The 22,639-nt window shown below is 42.7% G+C and overlaps 1 protein-coding gene across 1 annotated transcript in view; it reads right to left on the reverse strand.

Moving 5' to 3' along the window:
* Positions 1–22,639, reverse strand: part of LOC145415573 (tRNA (uracil-5-)-methyltransferase homolog A-like) — a 495,026-nt gene that overhangs the window by 284,858 nt on the left and 187,529 nt on the right. Inside the window, exons 5-6 of the mRNA XM_080284796.1 lie at positions 20,677–20,804; positions 17,770–17,892 (exon numbers count right to left, since the gene is read on the reverse strand). Of these exons, the coding sequence (XP_080140922.1) occupies positions 17,770–17,892; positions 20,677–20,804 (251 nt within the window). The remainder of the gene's footprint in view (positions 1–17,769; positions 17,893–20,676; positions 20,805–22,639) is intronic.

The following is a 22,639-nucleotide window of genomic DNA, read 5'->3' on the forward strand; positions in this document are numbered from 1 at the left end:
TCGTAATACTGTACTTTCCACAATCCTTGTATATCCACCCTGTCATATGCTTTCTCCAAATCGATGAAAGCCGCATACAACTTCTTTCCCTTCTTTAGAAATTTTCCACCAAAGATCTAAGAATGAATATCTGATCTACACAACCTCTTCCCTTCCTAAAGCCTCCCTGTTCTTCTCCAACCAATTTCTCTGTTCTTTCTCTAACTCTGTCAGTAAGTATCCTACCATACACATATACATATATATATATATACATATCCATCCATCATCCAATCCTATGTTGCCCCAGAAGGTGTGTAGGAACCCGGGGCTAGGCAAGTTGGTTCTGATATTTAAGATGAGAGTGACCAGCCCCACTCATCCCTGAGTGGCCTTACGTGAGCAATAACCCCAACCATCCCTATGGTAGTACAAATCTAAACTGGCGGCTAGGGTGTGGCGCGACCCTCTGTACAATGTTGCTATGTTTCCCAAACCCGAGATGTGAAACGGCTGTTATATATGTAAAAGACATCACAAATACGATAAACACATATGAATACAATATTAACGTGTGTATTATATGAAAGAACAGTAAACTTATTATGCATGAAATATTTATACGGCAATACAGAAACACGGCATAAATATTTTACAGTGTTGCTAAAAAAAAATTAGTCACTTTTATTGGCTTTTACCGTATTTCATGGATGGGTAATAATGTCACAATTATGATTATAAGATAATGTGCTGGAATATAAGTAAAAATATGCCCATTTCTTAGTAAAAGGAAAAAGGAGAGAGAGAGAGAGAAGGGGGGGGGGAAGAAGGCAGGCCAGAGGAGGTGTTGAGGGATGGAGGAAGGGAGGGAAGGAAGGAGGGAGAGAGTGATTGAATGAAAACAAATCATGGCGCCGCACCAGCGAGGTCATCTGGCGACATATGTAAAACAATAATAAATATTTTTAAATATAATTAGATATAATAAAAAAAATAAAGAAATGAAAGCATAAGTTTATAAGCCACTCATAAAAAAAAACAAAATTCCCCAGGGTGACACATATCTCCCCCAGGAGAGAGAGAGAGAGGGGGGGGGGAGCATCGGGCGTATGGAAAACGTGGCAACAATGTACAGAGCTTCGTGCCCCACCCTAGCCGCCAGTTTAGATTTGGCCTATCATAGGATATAAACCTACACAGGCTCAATCTGACTGGAGCACCTTAATTACCCACTAAACCACCAGACGCCAAAATTTGGTTATATGGTTACCACCCAGCATAGCAAATGTTTTCTTGGTGTACAGAAAACCATTTGGCTTGTCACTCACTGCATAGGTACCCATAGGCAGAAGGAAGAGGAAGGAATAACGGAAAGAATGACAGAAGAGGGAGTGTAAAATCACCCGTAGGCAGTAGAAAGAGGAAAGAGTGAAGGAAAGAAAGACAGAAGAGGAAGGATGGATGAGAGGAAAGGGCAGACACTCAAAGAAGCACTACATCAAGTGGGTGGATGGTGAGCATCCCCACCTACCACACATATATACACAGCATATATATATATATATATATATACAGTATATACCTTGGTCCCAATTAATGCGCCTATATGGTGGATGTGCGAGCTAGCGCTATCTGATACTGCACTAATTGAAACACATAACTTATGGGGAAAAATTCATTTGGTGGATGAGTGACTCCAACTTTAGGGGTTAAACTTTTAAACACTGATAATTACCCTAGTACTAAATAATAGTATACGTACATACACGCACACGTGTACACATACCCTTGACAAGCTGGTCTAAACTGGTTTGCTGCCCCCCCCCTCTCCTGTAAACAATACAAAGTACACTATTACGCACCCAAATAGTACTAAAATTATACCAGAGTGGCTGAAAGTGTTATTTTATATTATACTGTGAATTCTATCTATCTGTCTATTGCCAGATGCCATAATCCCATAAGGGGTGGCCATTTGACTCTGAGTTATTTGTTTTACGGGGAGGAGCACTAACCCTCCACCAACCCACTTGCTGACACATAGGGAGCACATATGGTTGGTTATTTGGTTACCACCCAGTGTTGTAAATGGTTTCTTGGCTTAAAGGAAACCATTTGGATTGTCACTCAATGTAAAGTCACCTGTAAAGGAAAGAAAAGCAATAAGAGGTGACAGGAAAGATGGGAGAATAGGAAGAGAGGAGGGCAGGCATAGAAAAAGAATGATAAGGGCTAAGGAAGAAGTAGGCAGCACTACATCAAGTGAGCGGATGATGGTCGCCACCACCTACCACAAGTACTGTGAATTACTGTGATAAAATACAAGTGATTTAGTGATATTTTTCCTATAATCAAAGAAGTCATATGTTAAGTGCATTAGCAAGCAAACATTTTTGCAGTTGCAAACTGTGTAGTTAAGCTATGAAATGACTCATGACATTATATCGATAAGTTTTATAAAAGTAAGAAGTACTAAAAGTCATTCATGAAGTTTTATGAAGTCTGTAACGATTTTCCTCTTATTGCTACTATTTCGCTAAAGTCTAGCATAAATACAGTACTGGAATATCATAATAAAACCATACGAGACTGGCTAGAAGTGTTTTTTTTAATTTATTTATTATTATTAGTGGTAGGTGGTGGCGACCATCATCCACTCACTTGATGTAGTGCTGCCTACTTCTTCCTTAGCCTTTATCATTCTTTTTCTGTGCCTGCTCTCCTCTCTTCCTATTTCTCCCATCATTCCTGTCACTTCTTATTGCTCTTCTTTCCATTACAGGTGGCTTTACATTGAGTGACAAACCAAATTGTTTCCTGTAGGCCAAGAAACCATTTACAACGCTGGGTGGTAACCATATAACCAAACCATACGTGCTCCCTACGTGTCAACAAGTGGGTTGGTGGAGGGTTAGTGCCCCTCCCTGTAAAACAAATAACTCAGAGTCAAATGGCCACCCCTTACGGGATTATGGCATCTGGCAATAGACAGATAGATAGATTTATTATTATTATGTTTTTTTTTTTTTTTATGTGTCCGACTCTGGGCATAGGCTTCACAGCCTGCTATCACGGCCCAGCAGTCCTCCTACATACCATACACCTCTACATGTCACCACTTCGGCGCTAACACCCACTGCCCATATTGAATACATGTTAGGGCTGCCTCATACGGGACTAGTGTATTGGTATTAGTGAGGGTATTTTTACGACATGTCGGCGGGTCTTATGGTTGATCAGTAAAGCCTGATTTAATGAAATTCAAATCCTCAAACTGTTCCCTGCCCCAGCAGGGATTTGACCCTGGGTCCGTTAGGACTGCAGGCCACCTCTCTACCGACTGAGCCACCGCCTTGTGATGAGGTAACGTGGCAGTAACCCTAGTTTGTACGTAAAAAAATCTCGTGGTTTGATGCAAATTTCCGTCTCACTGGGCTCTTCCAGTGTCAGACAATCGAAACACACCTTGTATTCTCTCAACACTTTCTTTGAGCATGAGCGCATACAGACATGCAGTTTGTTGCAAATGATAATAGAAAGACTGAAGTTTGTCTGACAAAAATATTAGCTCTTAAGATTAAGGGTGAGTGGGATAAAACAAGAGCTGAAAACACATCATTTTTTTCTTATTTCTCCACACTGAGCACATTTAGTAGGCTGTCGTCATGGCTGCTGCAGCCAAAGGGTTAAGGCATCTGCAGCAGCCAAGATTCGGCTGATCTGCATTATGGAGAGCTCTCCTGGTGTTGCTGGCATCAGTGTAACCTCCTCATCTCACGTCCTGTAATGCATCCTCGATAGATGAAGCAGTAATCACATCTTCCGCTGTGGTGGCTTCACCAGCATTGTTAATCTGAGACATTGTGGATATTAAGCGACAACTCGCACTAATTGGGAGTCACGCTATTTGATCACACGCTAATTGGGACCTAGGTGTATACCATATATATAATGTATATACATCATAATCATCATCATCATCATCCGGACCTCCTTTTCCACCCTAGGGCAGGGTGAGGAGAAGCAATGTTCAGGCAGCCCAATTTTCCAATCCAATGGGCCACACATCCATTTGCTCACCATTCAAGCCCCCAGAATCTTGACTCTGTCTGATACACCAAAAACATTCACCACAGTTTGTACCTTCATATAAACATATCAGAGAGTCAACCTGGATGCTGTCAAGTTAAAAGGAGTGCCAAATCCCTGATCATGCTCTTCTCCTCACAATATTCATCCAGCTAGCTCGATCTCGTCAGTCCTCTAGCCTCACCGACTTTCAAATCTCTCTTCCTCTCACACTCATCCACCATATCCCTCCACCTTCTTGGCCCACCTCGCCTCCTCCCTACTTCAAATTCACTCAGATATACAGTACCTTTTTCACCACTCTATTGTTATCCATTCTCTCCACATGACCATACCATCTCAGTACACTCTCTTCGATTCTGGTGTCCGCAGACTTCCTCACTTCACATATTTCATGAATCACATTATTTCATATCCCATCCACTCTTTGTACTCCACATACATTCCTCAGAAGTCCCATCTCCACTGCTCTTGCTCTTGACTTTTCATTTTCATACCAAACCATAGTCTCACATCCATATGTTAAAGTTGGTACTAACACTCCTTCATGGAAGCCTTGTGCAGCTGCAATACTCAAGCCTCTGTTCCTTATCACGGCCTTCATAGCACAAGCAATTTTCCTTCCTTGTGTCACTCTACTTTCCACTTCTTTTGTACATTTTCCTCTCTTTTCTATCACTGTACCCAAGGTATTTCAACTCTCTCACCAATTCCAGTCTCTCTCCAATCACTGTAACATCACACTGGGTCACCCTCCCTCTCGATTACCATCACTTTACTCCTGTCTACATTTACTATCAAAGCACGACACTCACAGACATCAGCAAAACTCTGTACTAGTCTACCAAGCTCTTATTTGAGAAGTAGACTGTAGCACCTGTCGAGCAAGGCAGTACTCCCGAGGTGGATGGAAAGCTGATGACAAGAAGAGCTGGAGCTTCTGTTTCATCAGCCCTCAGGATTAGTTCCTGACCATCCCCCTTTGCTGAACTTTTTCAGAGTCTCAGTAACACAGAGAGTCAGCCAGCATGCTCTCCAATACAAGTTTTTCCAACTATCTACAACAAACTGCATGCACAAGTACACACTTCACTTCCTTATTTAAAAAAAAAAAAAAAAAAAAAAAAAAAAAAAAATCATGGCAACTCAACACTCAGCCTCGGAGTCCCCAGGGGGGGAACCATAAATGTCCCCACCTTTCGCCCCTCTCCCGGTGACGACTTGAGCTGCCTGGAGCCACTGTCCGACTCACTTTTTCTTCACTTCTGCAACATTCACGGCCTTCCCTCTAACTTTAGCTCTGTTGAACACCACCTCTCCTCCTCTAAACCTCACCTTCTCTTTCTAACTGAGACTCAGCTGTCTGAGTCAACTGACAATAAACCCTTTTCTGTATCCTTCTACTTTCTCTATACTCATTTCAAAGCCAAAGGTGGCTGTTGTGTACAGTCATTACTCGTTTTACGATGATACGATTTACGATAATCCACTACAACGATAACAGAAAAGTTCCACCCCAAAATTTTATTTACAATAAATTTCCTGCTATAACGATTTTGCCATCGGAAAGCGCCAGCCACACGCAAGGTGACCGTCGCTTGTCTCAGGCAAGATGGCGGCCCCAGCGTGCAGGCATTGTTATAGTTCAGGACCCGCCACCCCATCAAAGCCCTGTCTCTTCAACTTGTTCATGTGTGCCCCCCTGTTATCGTCACCTCTAAGCCAAACATTGTACTACAGTACTGTGGATTTGTGTGCCCAGTGGTAAGCTCAGTGCCAGTGTAGGCCCCAGTGCTATGGTTGGTGCAGGTATGGGTCCCAGTGCTATGGGTGGTGCAGGTATGGGCCAGATTTCCCTCCCCCTAACCTGTTCCTGTCTGACTCAGAGGCTGACCACCAGTGCCTGTAAGCACAGGCTGTCCCCCAGTCTCGAGAGGGATGACTTGGACCAACACAGGAAGGAATGAAGATGGGTTGTCATTTATGATTCAGTCTTGGTTACGTGACTTTGGAAGGTTGCGTTGACATAACCCCCCTATTATAATGGGTTTCAATCTCCCGATTTACGATAAAATCAGAATACAATAAGGTATGACCTGACGTAAAACCATCGTAAAACGAGTAATGACTGCATATACAGTATATGTAACAACTTATCTTGCTCTCATGTTCCTGAACTCGATTCTTCTGAATTCTCTACACTCCGGCTTCGGCTTTCCTGTCATTCTCGGACTAAATGGTGACACGAAGAGGTGTATGGTAAGTAGGAGGACTGCTGGACCTTGATAGCAGGCAGTGAAGCCTATGCCCAGAGTCGGACACATAAATATATATGCAGTATATATATATATATATATATATATATACAGTATATGTGGAGTGTGCCAGCTGAAGTAGATGGGAATGGTAGTGCTTTGGTGGACATCTGTGCCTGTAAGGGGTTGGCAATAGCCAACACCTACTTTCGTCATAAGATGATCCACCGGTATACATGGAGAGTGATGAGGAGGATGGATGGTGAACTTGTTGAACAAAAGGCAATGATAGACTACGTGTGTGTGGATGAATGAATGAGAAGACAAGTGTTGGATGCAAGAGTGTGGAGAGGGTGGGGGAATGGAGTCTCGGACCATCACTTAGTGATGGCCAAAGTAAAGATGCAAAGAAAGTGGTTGAGGAGGCGAAGGGGAAGACAGGAGGAAGCAGCTCCTGTGAGAAGAGTGGAGAAATTGCAAGATAATGAGAAAATGACAGAGTATAAGAGCATAGTGGAAGAAAGATTGGGAAGGTATGAGCTAGAGCAGATGGAAGGGGTGGAAGACGTATGTAAGATATTCACGGAAGAGATAGGTGCAGCGTGTGAGGCGGTTTGTGGAGTGAGGAGGAGATGCAAGGGTGTGCAAGGGACAGCATGGTGGAATGATGAGGTGAAACGAGCTGTAGAACAAAAGAAGAAGGCATATGGTGAATGGTTGGCAAGTAGAGGTAGGGGAGAAGATCAGAGAGAGAAGAGAGAGGTATATGTGAGCAGGAGAAGGGAGGGTAAGAGACTGGTGAAGGAGAGTAAGAAGAAAGTGGATGAAGAGTTTGGGAGGAATCTGAGTGTGAAATGGAGGGAGAGTAAGAAATTGTTTTGGAAGGAGGTAAAGAAAGTAAGGCAGTGTGAAAGGGGAAATAATAGGGGAGTGAAAGATAGGAATAATAGATTATTGGTGGAGGAGAGAGAGAAATTGAGGAGATGGAAGGAGCACTTTGAGAATTTGCTGAATGTAGAGAGTGAGAGCAGTGTGAGCATAAGTGGTTGGGGAATGGCTGGGAGAAGAAGAGATGAGAGGAGGGAGGAAGAGATCGATAGGGCAGAAGTAGTGGAAGCGATGAAGAAGATTAAGCTGGGAAAGGCCCCAGGAATTGATGGAGTGTGTGGTGAAATGCTTAGGTATGGGGGTGAGATTGTTGTGGAGTGGATATGGAAGTTCTGTAGATTGGCTTGGGAAGAGGGAAGGGTTCCAGAGGACTAGAAATCAGGTATAATTGTTCCTCTGTACAAAGGAAAAGGGGAGAGAGAAGTATGTGGTAACCATAGGGGTATTTGCCTTCTTAGTGTGACTGGTAAAATATATGGTAGAATACTCATTGATAGGGTTAGGCATATGACAGAGGAGCTAGTTGGAGAAGAACAAGGGGGATTTAGGAAGGGAAAAGGGTGTGTAGATCAGATATTTGTTCTAAGATGCTTAGTGGAGAAGTATCTAGAGAAGGGAAGGAAAGTGTATGCTGCCTTCATGGACTTGGAGAAAGCTTATGACAGAATAGATAGGCAAGGTATGTGGAAGGTATTAAGAATATATGGAGTGGAGGGGAAATTGTTGAGTGCTGTAAAGAGTATGTACGAGGGAGCTAGGGCTACGGTGCGAGTGGATGGTGAGCTGAGTGAGTTCTTTGATCTCAATGTGGGACTGAAACAGGGGTGTGTGATGTCTCCATGGCTGTTTAATATATATATGGATGGGGTCGTAAAGGAGGTGCAAGGTAGGGCAGTGGATGTGGGGCTGGCCCTAATGAATGAGGGTGCGATTTGGAAGCTTCCGGTGTTGCTGTTTGCTGATGATACAGTATTGTTGTGTGAAGATGAATGGGAGTTGCAAGGTTTGGTGAATGAATCTGGGACAGTGTGTAGGAGGAGGAAGCTGAAAGTTAATGTAAACAAAAGTAAAGTTATGGTGTTTGAGAGGAATGAAGTCACAGAGTGTGCAGTGAGGTTGGATGGTGAGGATATGGAGAATGTGAGTGCATTCAAGTACTTGGGTAGTGTGTTGAGTAAGGATGGAACTTTGGGGGATGAAGTACGTGAAAGGGTACAGCAGGGAAGGAAGGTTGTTGGTACACTGAAAGCAGTGATGAGAAATAGGGAGGTGAGTATGGAAGTTAAGAAGTCACTGCATGATAGTATTGTGATCCCTACCCTGACGTTTGGAGGCGAGGCGTGGACCTTGCAAGAGGGGAACAAGTCAAGAGTGAGAGCAGTGGAAATGAGTTACTTGAGAGGAGCATGTGGAGTGACATGGAGGGACAGGTTGACGAATGAAGAAGTGAAGGAACGTTGTGGGGTAGATGTGGATGTGGTTGAGAAGATCAGGAGAAATACACTGAGGTGGTTTGGACATGTGGAGAGAATGGAGAATGAAAGACTGACTAAGAGGGTGTATGTAGGTGAGGTGGAGGGAGGGAGAGGGAGGGGTAGACCGAGGATGAGGTGGAGGGATGGAGTTGAGAGGTATATGAGGGAGGGGGGGGGTGAGTTGGGGGGAGGGTAGTCAAATGGTGGGTGACAGAGTGACTTGGAGGTGTTTTGTCTGCGGCCACCCTTTGCGGGATTAAGGTGTCGGGCTATAGATATACATATATATATATATATATACTGGTATATATGTGCTGTTTACTTATCCCCTAATTCAACTGACTAGCAAAAATTCTTCGACTATCTTACTTCTACAATGGAACACATTCTATCCATTTCTCCTTCCTCGGAAATCTCAATTTTAGGAGACTTCAATGGTCACCACCACCTTTGGCCCTCCTCTCCATTCACTGGTCACCTGGTGAACAAGCCTACATCTTTTCTATCCTTAATGATCTAGAGCAGCTTGTACACCACCCTAACCATATCCCTGACTGCCTTGGAGAGAGCTCCAACATACTTGACCTCTTCCTTACAACTAATCCTTCTGCTTACACTGATAATCCTTCCTCTCTTGTGGGCTCCTCCAATCACAACCTTATCACCTTAAACTGTCCTATCGCTCCGGTATGGCCTGTGGACCCTCCAAAGAAACGTCGTCTGTGGCACTTTGGAGCTGAAGATTGGGAGGCCCTCAGGCAGTACATCTTTGATTTTCCCCGCAATGATTATTGCTTCCATGGCCGGGAGCCATCTGGGTGTGCCTTGCGCATTACGGAGCTTATTCTCTCGGGAATGGAAGCATACATTCCTTTCTCATATCCTTTGACTAATGCAAGAAAGCCTTGATTTAATCACACCTGTTCTAATGCTGTCCGCAACAAGAAGGGGGCCTATAAAAGGTACCGGAGCCAACCAACCCCTGAATTACATTATCTTTACATTTCTGCCCGGAATCGTGCTAAGAATGATCTTCACCCTGCTAAAAATAATTTCATCCGTACTAAATGCTCTCAACTCTCCAACTCGAATTCTTCCGGCTCCTTCTGGCACCTTGCCAAAATCCTTTCTAACAACTTTACCTCATCATCCTTCCCTCCTCTTTTCTACTCTGATGGCTCTGTAGCTATTTCTTCTACTGATAAAGCAGATCTCCTCGCTCGGACTTTCTCCTCCAATTCCACCTTAGACAATTCCGGTGCTGTTCCTCCATCATTTCCCCCCACTGACTTCCTCATGGCTGACATTAAAATTTCTTCAGTTGATGTATTTTCTGTCGTCAAAGGCCTCAATACTAACAATGCACATGGGCCTGATGGAGTCCCTCCTGTTGTTCTCAAGAACTGTGCTTTTATGCTTACACCCTGCCTAGGCAAACTCTTTCGCCTTTGTCTATCAACCTGTACCTTTCCTTCTTGCTGGAAGTTTACTCTCATTCAGCCAGTCCCAAAGAAGGGTGACTATTCCCAGCCTTCTAACTATTGTCCAATTGCTTTAACATGCTGTATCTCAAAAGTTTTCGAGTCAATTCTTAATAGAAACATTTTAAAGCATCTTTCCTATCACAACATTCTTTCTGATCGTCAGTATGGGTTCCATCAAGGACGCTCCACTGACGATCTTCTCACCTACCTTTCAGACTCCTGATCATCCTCCTTTCGGGACTTTGGCGAAAGCTTTGCCATTGCACTTGACATTTTAAAGGCTATCGATCGAGTCTGGCATAAATCTTTAATTTCCAAACTGCCCTCTTACAGTTTCTATTCTTCTATCTGTGCCTTCATCTATAGCTTCCTTTCTGCTCATTCTATAGCTGCTGTTGTAGACAGCCATCATTCTTCTCCTAGATCTATCAACAGTGGTGTTCCTCAGGGCTCTGTCCTATCACCAACTCTCTTCCCTTTATTCATCAATGAATTCTAAGCTGTACATCTAACCCTATCCACTTGTATGCTTATGACTCCACCCTTCACCTTTCCATTCGGTTCCCGCAACAGCCATCTCAGCAGTTACTTCAGCAAACAAGGGATGAGGCTATGGCACATCTAATGTCTGACTTGGCTCGTATCTCTGACTGGGGTAACAATAATCTTATTCTTTTTAATGCATCAAAGAGTCAGTTTTTACACCTATCAACCCAACAAAATCTTCCACAGGTGTACCCACTAATCTATCTATCTATCTACTGCCAGACGGTAATGTTTAATAATATTCAGCTTAATCCTGCATCATCCTTGAGCATGCTTGGGGTTTCATTCACTCAGGACTTATCTTGGAAAGATCATTTTACTTCTCTTGTAAAATCTGATTCCAAGAGATTAGGTGTGCTAAGCCCACTCCATTCCATCTTTACCCTTGCACAATAGTTGACTCTATACATGGGTTTTATCTGCCCCTGTGTGGAGTACAATTCACATGTGTGGGGAGGTTCCCCACATACGGTTCTTCTCAATAGGGTGGAGTAAGGCTTTTCGTCTCATCAACTCTCCTCCTCTTACTGGCTCCCTTCAGCCTCTGTCTTTTCACTGCACTGTTGCATCTTTATCTCTTTTCTGTCGCTACTTCAATGGTCACTGCTTCTCTGAACTGCCTGCTTGCATTTCTCCACCTCTACGACAGGCGCGTAGCACTTATCTAGCAGCAAACTCTCATCCCTTTTCTGTCCGACTCTCTAATGTAAGAGTTAATCGTTACTCCCAGTCCTTCATATATGCAATAGGTCAAATCTGGATCTGTCTCCCTCTGTCTGTATTTCCTGCTTCCTATGATCTCCAGTCTTTCAAACGCAGTGTGTCCAGGCATCTCGAAATGGTCGGATTTTGAATTTGGCTTTCTCTTGTATTTTGTTTTTCTCTTGGAGGGAACAGTTATTGCAGGCTCATGGCCTTTGGTTCCTTCTTCCTAGCATTAAAAAAAAAAAAAAAATTGCAAGTAGCACCGCACCATCAGCATACAACAAATCTGAGATATTCCATTCATCTCCATTCATTAACAACACCAGCCCTCTCTCCATTACTCGTGTTTTTATTTCTCTCATCATCCCATCCATATACTGTATATATATTGAACAACCATGGGGACATCACACAACCTTGATGCATGCCCACAAGGATAGTGAACCATTCATTTAGACACCCATATACCACTACACGTGCCTCACTAGCATCATAAAAACTCTTGACGGCACCTAGCAGCTTACCATCATTTAGACACCCATATACCACTACACGTGCCTCACTAGCATCATAAAAACTCTTGACGGCACCTAACAGCTTACCATCTACACCGTAAATGCGCAAAACCTTCCACAATCCTTCTCTGTCTACTTTGTCGTACACTTTTTTTCAGATCCATGAATGCCATAAACACCTTACTGTCTTTCCCACAGGCCTTCTCCATTATCTGTCTCACTTCAAATATTTGATCCACACATCCTCTGCCACTCCTAAAGCCACCTTGTTCATCACTAACTAGGACTTATGATCTCTCTCTTACTTTCTCTATAATAATTCATCCATATACCTTCCTTACCACATTCAATAAACTAATGCCACGATAATTCTTGCACTCACTTCGCTCACCTTTATTTTTGTACAGACGTACAATCACAGCCTTTTTCCACTCTGTTGACAGTTTCACTCATCCATGCCTTCTTACATATCTCCAACAAGCACTTCATTCTGCGTTCTCCACTACTCTTAATCATCTCAGCATACACCTCATCAACCCCAGCTGCTTTTCCATTTTTTCAGCCATTTCACAACACTCTTCACCCGTGTGAGTGTCACATTTCCTGGCCCTGCATTCCTTCTCTGCACACCTAAAACCAATCATGTTTATAGTGGCTCTGCTCCCTCTACTCCCATTCATCAGGCTTTCAAAATATTCTTTCCATCTGGTACTTACTTCATCCCCATGGGTTAATAATCTAAAACCTACATCCTTCACACCTTCACATTTCTTTCCACTTTCACTTCTACATTTCCACACCTCTTTCCAGAGTAACTTCCTATTTTCAGAGTAGTCTGCATTCATTTTTCTTCCTACATCATCATTTACCTCCTCCTTTTCCATTTCACTAGTCTTTTTACGTGCCTCTTGCTCTCAATATATTCAGTTCATATTTCCATTGAACCCCTGTCCTGTAACCACTCTAACCACTTCTTCCTCTTTTCTGCCACTGCTCCCTTAAACTCATCATCCCACCATGCCATACCTTTAGTCTTTGTTGTTACTCTTGCCACACCTCACACCACTTTAGAATTTCTAAGTAGGCAATCCCTATATGCATTCCACAGGCTGTCCAGATCCATTTCATTCCAATTCACTAATTCAAACTCCTCCCCTGTTTTGGTCCTGTATTCATCTGCCACTTCTTTGATCCTCAGCTTCTCGACTTCCAGTCTTTCTCCCTAACTGCTCCACTCTCTGCAGGTCCACCTCACTCCTCTCAGCTTGATCTTGAATACCACAATAATATGATCATATGTATATATGCAGATGTACCATAGTTTAATAATGCATTAGCTAGGTAAATGCCCATCGTTAGGCAGGGTATCATATATTGGGGTAGATTTAACAAGTAAAGTAACGAGATGCAGTGTTCAGCCTTAGGTTTCCCAATCAACTAAGTCCAAAACCCATCCAAAATGGGCCCAGAAACAAATTCAAAGCAAATCTAAATGGCCTAACGGCTGTAAAAGAAGCTAATTGAAGCCTAACACCTATATATAACTCACTAAAGCCAACTACTGTAATAAAATCTGAAAATCATCATACGTAAGTCTGAAAAAAATCAAGCTTAGTACACTGTACCCCACAATGACAATGTTCATCCCCCCTATGGCTAAAACACATTAATTTAAGTCTAAAAACTGTTCATAAATCAACCTAAACACAAAATTTTAGTCTACAATATCACCAAATCAGTAAAAAAAATTGAAACCCATTGTTTACCATGATCACTCATCCCATACCAGCCATACCAAAATTAAACTATCCCTCATCTAGTAGCTAGAAGAAGTTTTTTTTTTTCTTTATTCAAGGTAGAAGTAACCAAAGGCTAGAAGTCCATTAACCATTCCATCCAAGAAAAAAAAATCAATACAAAAGAGAGCCAAATTAAAGATCTATTCATTTTGAGATGCCTGGACACACTGTGTTTGAAAGACTGGAGATCATAGGAGGTAGGAAATACTGACAGAGGGAGACAGTTCCAGAGTTGACCTGTTGCATAAATGAATGACTGGGAGTAACAGTTAACTCTTGTACTAGAGAGTTGGGCAGAAAAGGGATGAGACTTTGTTGCTAGATGGGAGCTACTCGCCTGTTGTAGAGGTGGAGGGATGCATGCTGACAGTTCAGAGGAGCAGTGACTGTTTAAGTAGTGATAGAAAAGAGATAAAGATGCAACAGTGTGGCAAAGACACAGAGGTTGAAGGGAGCCAGTAAGAGGAGGAAAGTTAATGACATGAAAAGCCTTTGACTCCACCCTACTGAGAAGAGATGTATGTGGGGAGCCTCCCAGCACATAAGAGTTGTAGTCTATACAGGGGCAAATAAAACCCATGTATAAACTCAACAACTGTGCAGGGGTAAAGAAGATATGAGTCGACTTAGCACACCTAATCTCTTGGAAGCAGATTTTACATGAGATGTAATATGATCTTTCCAAGATAAGTCCCGAGTGAATGAAATCCCCCCCAGTCATGTTCAAGGATGATGCAGGATTGTGCTGGATATTATTAAAAACTAGTGGGTACTCCTATGGAAGATTCTGCTGGGTTGACAGGTGTAAGAACTGAGTTTCTGATGCATTAAAAACAAGATTATTATTACCCCAGTCAGAGATACGAGCCAAGTCAGACATCAGGTGTGCCATTGCCTCATCCCTTGTTTGTTGAAGTAACTGCTGAGATGGACGCTGCGGGAACCAAATGGAAAGGTGAAGGGTGGAATCATCAGCATATGAGTGGACAGGGTTAGATGTACAGCTACGGTTAGATGAACTTTAGAAAGTCGTAGATGAATAAAAGGAAGAGAGTTGGTGATAGGACAGAGCCCTGAAGAACACTGCTGTTGACAGATCTAGGAGAAGAACGATGGCCTTCTACAACAGCGGTTAGAGAACAACCAAAAAGAAAGCTGTAGATGAAGGAACAGATAGAAGGACAGAAACCGTAAGAAGGCAGTTTGGAAACTAAAGATTTATGCCAGACTCAATCAAAAGCCTTTGAGATGCAATGGCAAGGCTTTCACCAAAGTCTCGAAAGGAGGATGATCAGGAGTCTGAAAGGTAGGTGAGATCACCAGCGGAGCGTACCTGACGGAACCCAAACTAACGATCAGAATGAAGGTTGTGATAGGAAAGATGCTTTAAAATTTTTCTGTTAAGAATGGACTCGAAAACTTTCGAGAAACAGGATGTTAAAGCAATTGGATGATGGAGGGCTGGGAATGGTCACCCTTCCTTGGGACTGGCTGAATGAGAACAAACTTCCAGCAAGAAAGAATGGTACAAGTTGATAGACAATGGCGAAAGAGTTTACTTAGGCAGGGTGTAAGCACAGAAGCACAGTTTTTGAGGACAACAGGAGGGACTCCATCAGGCCCATATGCTTTGTTAGTATTGAGGCCAGTGATGGCAGAAAATACATCAGCTGAAGAAATTTTAATGTCAGCCATGAGGAAGTCAGAGGGGGGAAGTGATTGAGGAAGAGCACCGGAATCGTCTAAGGTGGAATTGAAGGAGAGAGTCTGAGCGAAGAGATCTGCTTTAACCATCGATCCATCATCCAATCCTATATTGCCCCATAAGGAGCATAGGAGCCTCGGGCTAGGCAAATTGGTCCTGACATTCAAGATGAAAGTGAATCTGAAGAAGAAATAGCTATAGAGCCATCAGAGTAGAAAAGAGGAGGGAAGGATGATGAGGTAAAGTTGTTAGAAAGGCTTCTGGCAAGGTACCAGAAGCAGCGGGAAGAATTCGAGTGAGAGAGTTGAGAGCAATTAGTACGGATAAAATTATTTTTAGCAGAGCGAAGAACAGACTTAGCACGATTCCGAGCAGAAACATAAAAAAGATGTGATTCAGGGGTGGGTTGGTTCTGGTACCTTTCTATAGGCCCTCTTTTTGTTGCGGACAGCATTAGAACAAGAGTGATTAAAATAAGGCTTTCTTGCATTAGTCAAAGGATATGAGAAAGGATTGTATGATTCCATGCCCAAGAAAATAAGCTCCATAATGCGCAAGGCACACCCAGATGGCTCCCGACCATGGAAGCAATAATCATTCCAAGGAAAATCAAAGAAGTATTGCCTGAGGGCCTCCCAATCCGCAGCTCTAAAGTGCCACAATCAACGTTTCTTTGGAGGGTCCACAGGCCGTACCGGAGCAATAGGACAGGTTAAGGTAATAAGGTTGTGACTGGAGGAGCCAAACGGAGAGGAAAGATTAACAGAGTAAGCAGAACGAGTAGCTGTAAGGAAGAGGTCAACTATGTTGCAGCTCTCTCCAAGGCGGTCAGGGATACCGACAGGGTGCTGTACAAAAGCTGCTCTAGGTCATTAAGGATAGAAAAGATGTAGGCTTGTTCACCATGTGGATCAGTGAAAGGAGAGGAGAGCCAAAGGTGGTGGTGAACATTGAAATCTCCTAGAATGGAGATTTCAGAGAAATGAGAAATCGATAGAATGTGTTCCATTGCAGAAGTAAGATAGTCAAAGAATTTTTCACAGTCAGTAGAATTAGGGGATAAGTAAACAGCGCAGATATATTTAGTCAAGGAATGACAGGAAAGCCGAAGCCAGAGAGTAGAGAATTCAGAAGATTCAAGTTCAGGAACATAAGAGCAAGATAAGTTGTTGCATACATATACACAACAACCACCTTTGGCTTTGAAATGAGTATAAAGTAGGAGGATACAGAAAAGGGCTAGCTATCAGTTGCCTCAGACAGCTGAGTCTCAGTTAGGAAGAGAAGGTAAAGTTTAGAGGAGGAGAGGTGGTGCTCAACAGTGTGAAAGTTAGAGGAAAGGCTTTGAATATTGCAGAAATGAAGAAGAAGTGAGTCAGACAGTGGTTCCAGGCAGTTTGTTGAGTCATCACTGGGAGTGGGATGGATGGTGGGGGCATTTATGTCCCCCCCCCCAGGGACTCCGAAGCTTAGTTATTTGTTGCCATTTTTCTTTTCTAAGGAGGTGAGATGGTGCTCAACAGAGTGAAAGTTAGAGGAAAGGCCACAAACATTGCAGAAATGAAGGAGAAGTGAGTCAACCAGTGCTTCCAGGCAGTTTGTTGAGTTGTCACTGGGATAGGGGCAGATGGTGGGGGCATTTATGGTCCCCCTCCCCTACAGGGACTCCGAAGCTTTGTTATTAGTCAGCATTTTTCTTTTCCGATTTTGAAAAGGAAGTGTAGTGTGTACTGTGCATGTAGTTTGGTGTTGACAATTAGAGAAAATTGTACTGGTGCTAGTAGTAGTAGGAGGAGGAGGAGTAGTGGTGGCAGTATTTGTAGCAGTAGTAGTAGTAGTAGTAGTAGCAGTGGTAGTAGTAGCAGTAGTTGTAACAGTAGCAGTAGCAGAGTAACCCTAACCTGTCTGGCCAAGCAGACCCATCGATTACAGGCAAGCAAACGCCACTGTAGGGCCGTCCTGTGCAATGAAACAATGTTTCCCTGTGGTGGACAGCAGCTTGCTACAGTGAGGTGTAAGGAAGAGTGTGGAAGTTTGTGTCCTGGCAGGATATTGCATTAGCATCTCTACACCCAGTTAACTGGAGCACAATAGTAGGATCCACATCACCCTGTAGTTTGGATATATGGTTACCAGCCAGTGTTGTAAATGGTTTCCTGGGTTCCAGGAAACCATTAAGCTTGTCACTTAGTGTAGTCAACAAAGGAAGATGGCAGCACTAAAGTGAGTGGATGATGGTCACCACCACCATCTCCCCAATACCCATGTCTAACCATGCAAAGTATAAACTTCACTACACCCAGTAATTATTTAGTGTTCAGTGCATTACCAAGACAATGATGAGGAGGCTGTGGGTGGTTGAGGTGCGTACAGTCAGCTGCCGCCAAATACCTTCGTGGGTGAGAGGGCTAAATGGTGCCAAGCCAGACTTCTGCACAAATCTCTCAAACTCCTGCAACAAACAAGTATGATATGTAATTTACACTGGTAAAGATGTGTCACAAAGCCTTCTACGCCATAAGAAGGCACCATTAAGTAACACTGTATTAATACTGTCTTGGATATATGATCATTCTCTTCAATCCACAGCTTTATTTTTCACTTTACTCATGGTATCTCCAGATGATTTCACTCAACTCAGGGGAGGGTCTGAACTGGAAGGGTTAAATATAGCTTCAGTTAACCCCTTCCGAACTGGGGGGATTTTCATGTGCTGAAGAAAAGTCTGCCAATAGCACAAACAAAAAAAGAACGACGTCACTGAAGTGAAAGAGTTAAGCAGTTACAAACTAGGCACTGCTCAAAAATAAGTCATGGAAAAATCTATCATGTGGAGGATGCTAATTCAGAATAAGAAATAGCAAAAACTGGTATTGGTATAAAAGTAAAGAACCACCAACTGAGTGACCAGTGAAACAGGCCACACCATCGTTCATTCATTCATCATTCTAGCCTTCAAAGTACTGCTTCCACTTCACTGGCAAAAGTCTTCCAAACATATCAGATATATCTCTTTTTTACACCTTTACATCACTGAGGATAAAACCCTGGATGACCAAATGACTATTGGGCAGCCTTCAATTGACAGATTTCTTAATTTATTCTTTTATGTTCTCTTAGATACACTTCAGAGAACTATTCTATCTACTACTGCATTTTAAAATGATGCAGCCCATCATGTGCAATACCATAAATCGCTTCAGTCATGCTACCCAGTCATTTTTTTAATCCCCTCAATTTCCGTAGCTTTCTTTCTCACACATTCAGGGTGCTGTAGAGGGATGCCTGCATGTAGAGGCATCAATAATGAGTAGATCTACTACCCGGCCCAGAGCTACACAGTTATATAACATCTCTCACCTCTCTCCCTATCACCCAAAAGAGGGATGGTGGACTGTGGGGGAATGGCAACTTCAGCCTCCAGTCCATAAGGTTCACACCGCACAAGAACCTTGGGCTACAATTCTACAGTACTACTACAGATAACAGATTCTATTGACTCAGCACTGCCTTCATTATGATGACCACTTTTATAGTCTACTCTAGTTATCATCAGACCATTTTATACAGCTTAACAAGCTCTCCAAACTGAAGGGATCAGCTACAACTGTCACTAACCCATTATACTATGAGAGGTCTCTAGTGTCTGGAAGAGTTAACCTCTTCAGTGTAATAATGTCTCCTTCATTTTATATTCCCTACCATCAAGTAGTTTCCATGTAGTAACAGCTCAAAAATAAATTCCATCATTCCCCTCACTGAGATGAAACATTTTTAATTTTAGTTTTCCAACCTCCATAAGATTTTACTCAGTTAAGGAGACCCCCCCACTGCTAAGGAATTAAATGTTCTAGAGTACAGTATCCAAGCCTCAGGTCCCACTCCCATGCAAAGTGTGATATTTTCCAAGATTAGATATTCATAGTTCCTGTATTCCTTAAATAACTATTATGATGTGGTGGTAGATGGTGGTGACCATCATCCACTCAGTTTATGTATTGCTGCTTACTTCATCCTTCCCCTTTCTCATTGTATTTCTGCGTGCCCTCCTATCCTCCTATTTTCTCCTTTTCTTCCTCTCACTATTATTACGCTACTTCCCTCTTCAGGGTCAATTCTACAGTCGACATTATTTGTTGGAATGCTAACCAATGGGGACCCTTTCAAGCCCTATGATTTCCTGTGACCCAGGAAACTATGTACAATTCTGGGTAGTAACCATATAACCAAATTATGGGGGGAAGTGGAGTTTACTATGGCACCCCTGTTAACTGAGCAGAGAGATGCAAATGAGCAGGTTACTCAGTCCATATAATCTATCTATCTATCTACCTACTGCCAGATGCCTTAATCCCATATGGGGTGGCCACAAACAAACTGCCTCCATGTCACACACACCCTCTCTCATATACCTCTCCACTCCATCCCTCCATTTCACCCTTGGCCTCCCTCTCCCTCTCTCCTCCTCCACCTCACTCACATACACTCTCCTCGTCATTCTCTCACTCTCCATCCTCTCCACATGGCCAAACCACCTCAATGTGTTTCTCCTAACGCTTCCTATCACACCCACATCTACACCATAACGCTCCTTCACATCCTCATTTTGTCAGTCTGTCTCTCCATACGACTCCACAGGCTCCTCTCAATAACTCATTTCCACTGCTCTCTCTCTTGACTTGTCTCTTCAACAAGGTCCAAGCTTCACTTCCATATGTTAGAGTTGGTATCACAATACTGTCATGTAGTAACTTTTCACTTCCATGCTCACTTCCATTTCTTCACTGCTTTCAAGGAACCAGCAACCTTTCTTCCTTGTTGTACCCTTTCAAGCACTTCACCCTCCAAACTTCCATCCTTACTCATCACACTACCCAAGTACTGTACTTTAACATACTCACATTTTCCATTTCCTCATCATCCAACCTCACTGTACATTCACTGACTTCACTTCTCTCGAAGACCATAACTTTACTCTTCCACTAATTCTTATCTATCTATCATCCAATCCTTTATTACCCTATCAGGAGCAAACTGACCATGGGCTGGGTTACTTAGTTTTGACATTTAATGCAAGGGTGACCAGCCAATGAGCCCTGAGTGGCATTCTGTGACAAAGAAACTCCAACCACCCCAAGCACTTAAATCCTCATGGGCCACATCCACTGGGAGTGCCTTAGCTCCATGGACCACCTAACTCATATAAAGGAGTTATAAAACAATAGACTGAACTAACCATAACTACATCCTTCATGCACTGTGGAATGTGTCTGAGGTGAGACACAGGGGCCACACACATGGATCCAGCCTTGTAGCTGGCTATACGGAAACCCACAGTTGCCTTCTCAGTCTCGGGATTTATACCTGTAACAAGGAATATATTTCAAGACTCATTAAAAGTTATTTCCTCCAGTTCAAAGATGTACTATATATACCTTTATTTTTAGGCTTGCAATCTTCGGACAATTTTAATCGGTTCAAACAGAGAAATCTGAGTGTGAGGATGGTTAATGGATAATGTTTCTAACCCAGCCACTAAAATGGCTTTTCCAGTTAAGAAACTCATCTGAAGGTTACAAAAATAAACTTTAAAACATATTTAAATGGATTTTAGGGATCAAGACAGAGTACAATGGATAGAACACAAGAAACCTCACATGTTAACCCTTATACTCCGCCTGGCATGATAGGTGGCTTCCCCGGCAGACTCCATGAGGCCACAATCATGGCTGCCTTCAAATCTCCCACTCATGTGAGAATGGGAAGTTTGTTTTGGTTGAGGTTAGATGTCACACATAGAGGCTTATGATTGGCCCATTATTTCCCACTCTCTTTCTAGCTATCCAATCATGTCCCAGCTTTTATTGTAGAGTCAAATAGAGAGTAGTAGGTCCACCATCTTGCTTATGTGTGAGTGAAAATCTGGTAAATGCTACATATCATCCTTTTTAACGGATTTATAAGTGAAATAGCTAAAATATGTCTATGTCCACCAGTAAATAAGTATTTCAGGCATTAGTTGTGATATATGACATTACTTGACAGTGCTTTTTTCGGCTATTATTGACAGAAATTAGTGAATGTGGACTTGATATGTCTGCCCCAAGTGAAACAAGGGATTTTGCCCAGAATGCTACCCCAGCTACCACAAGAGGCCCAGGGAATGACCTGTACGTCTTCTAGGAATATCTCTACACCTGCATGACTTCGAATAACAGTAAGTCTCATGTCTGTACACATATTACATGAGTTGTAAATTCTTTACATTTTTGGCCAGCAACATCACTTTTTTTATTTTACTTTTTATGTCTGCCCATGATCATTATTCCTTCTTTCTTATTTTATCACGGCAAAGAGCAGCTTCTAAGCTTTCAAATGATATATTGTTACCCCATATTTTGTCCAGTATTTTGAGTGCACAAAATAGCAAACAAAATAGACCAATTTAAAATTTCCCGCCTGTTTTTTATGCACACATACTGACGGTGCCACAAAATTTAAGTCCGGAGTATAAGGGTTAACTAACTTATGACATACCTGTCTCAATGCCACTCTGATACCTCCTGGGAACTCCCCTATACAAGGAATTCATCATAAAAGTATTCCTGGTTGTTATGCCTTCACTCATAAATCTATTTCAATAACTCTTCATTTTTCTCCTGAAGATAAATTGCTATATTTTCTTTTCATGCTCAACTTCCAACGATAACAAAAACTTCTCCTCTGTCCATATGAACTTTTGAGAAAGATCACTCCCTATTAATTCAATAAATAATGAAAAAAGTTGGCTACAACGGGCATGCATGGGGGACTGAAAAGCTCTCTCCTCGTACCGATACAGATCATACAGGTACAGTCAAGTCGCCTAAGGCGCGGCTAATTGGTTCTGGACTGTGCCCGTGCCATAGAAATAACTAAACCTATGGGAAAAATGGTATTTGTTCTAGACATTTGCCCAAAGTCCCCCTTTTCACCCCACTTTTCCCCACTTTACGCACGCACACAATCAAGCAATCAGTCAATGCACGTATTACACGTAACAATAGGCACAAAAAACAGGAGGGTGATCATCCTTGTCTACTTGGACAATACCATGCGCTGCAGATCGAGCGAAAAAAAAAGCTCGGCCAAGTAGACACAGATCAACTGACCGACCAAAACATTAACCCCTTAACCGCGGGGCGTCACTTTCGTGACGC

Source organism: Coenobita brevimanus, chromosome 13 (assembly GCF_032717465.1).
Source record: "Coenobita brevimanus isolate Jiangsu-jjx chromosome 13, ASM3271746v2, whole genome shotgun sequence".
In the NCBI taxonomy this organism is placed as follows: Eukaryota; Metazoa; Arthropoda; class Malacostraca; order Decapoda; family Coenobitidae; genus Coenobita; species Coenobita brevimanus.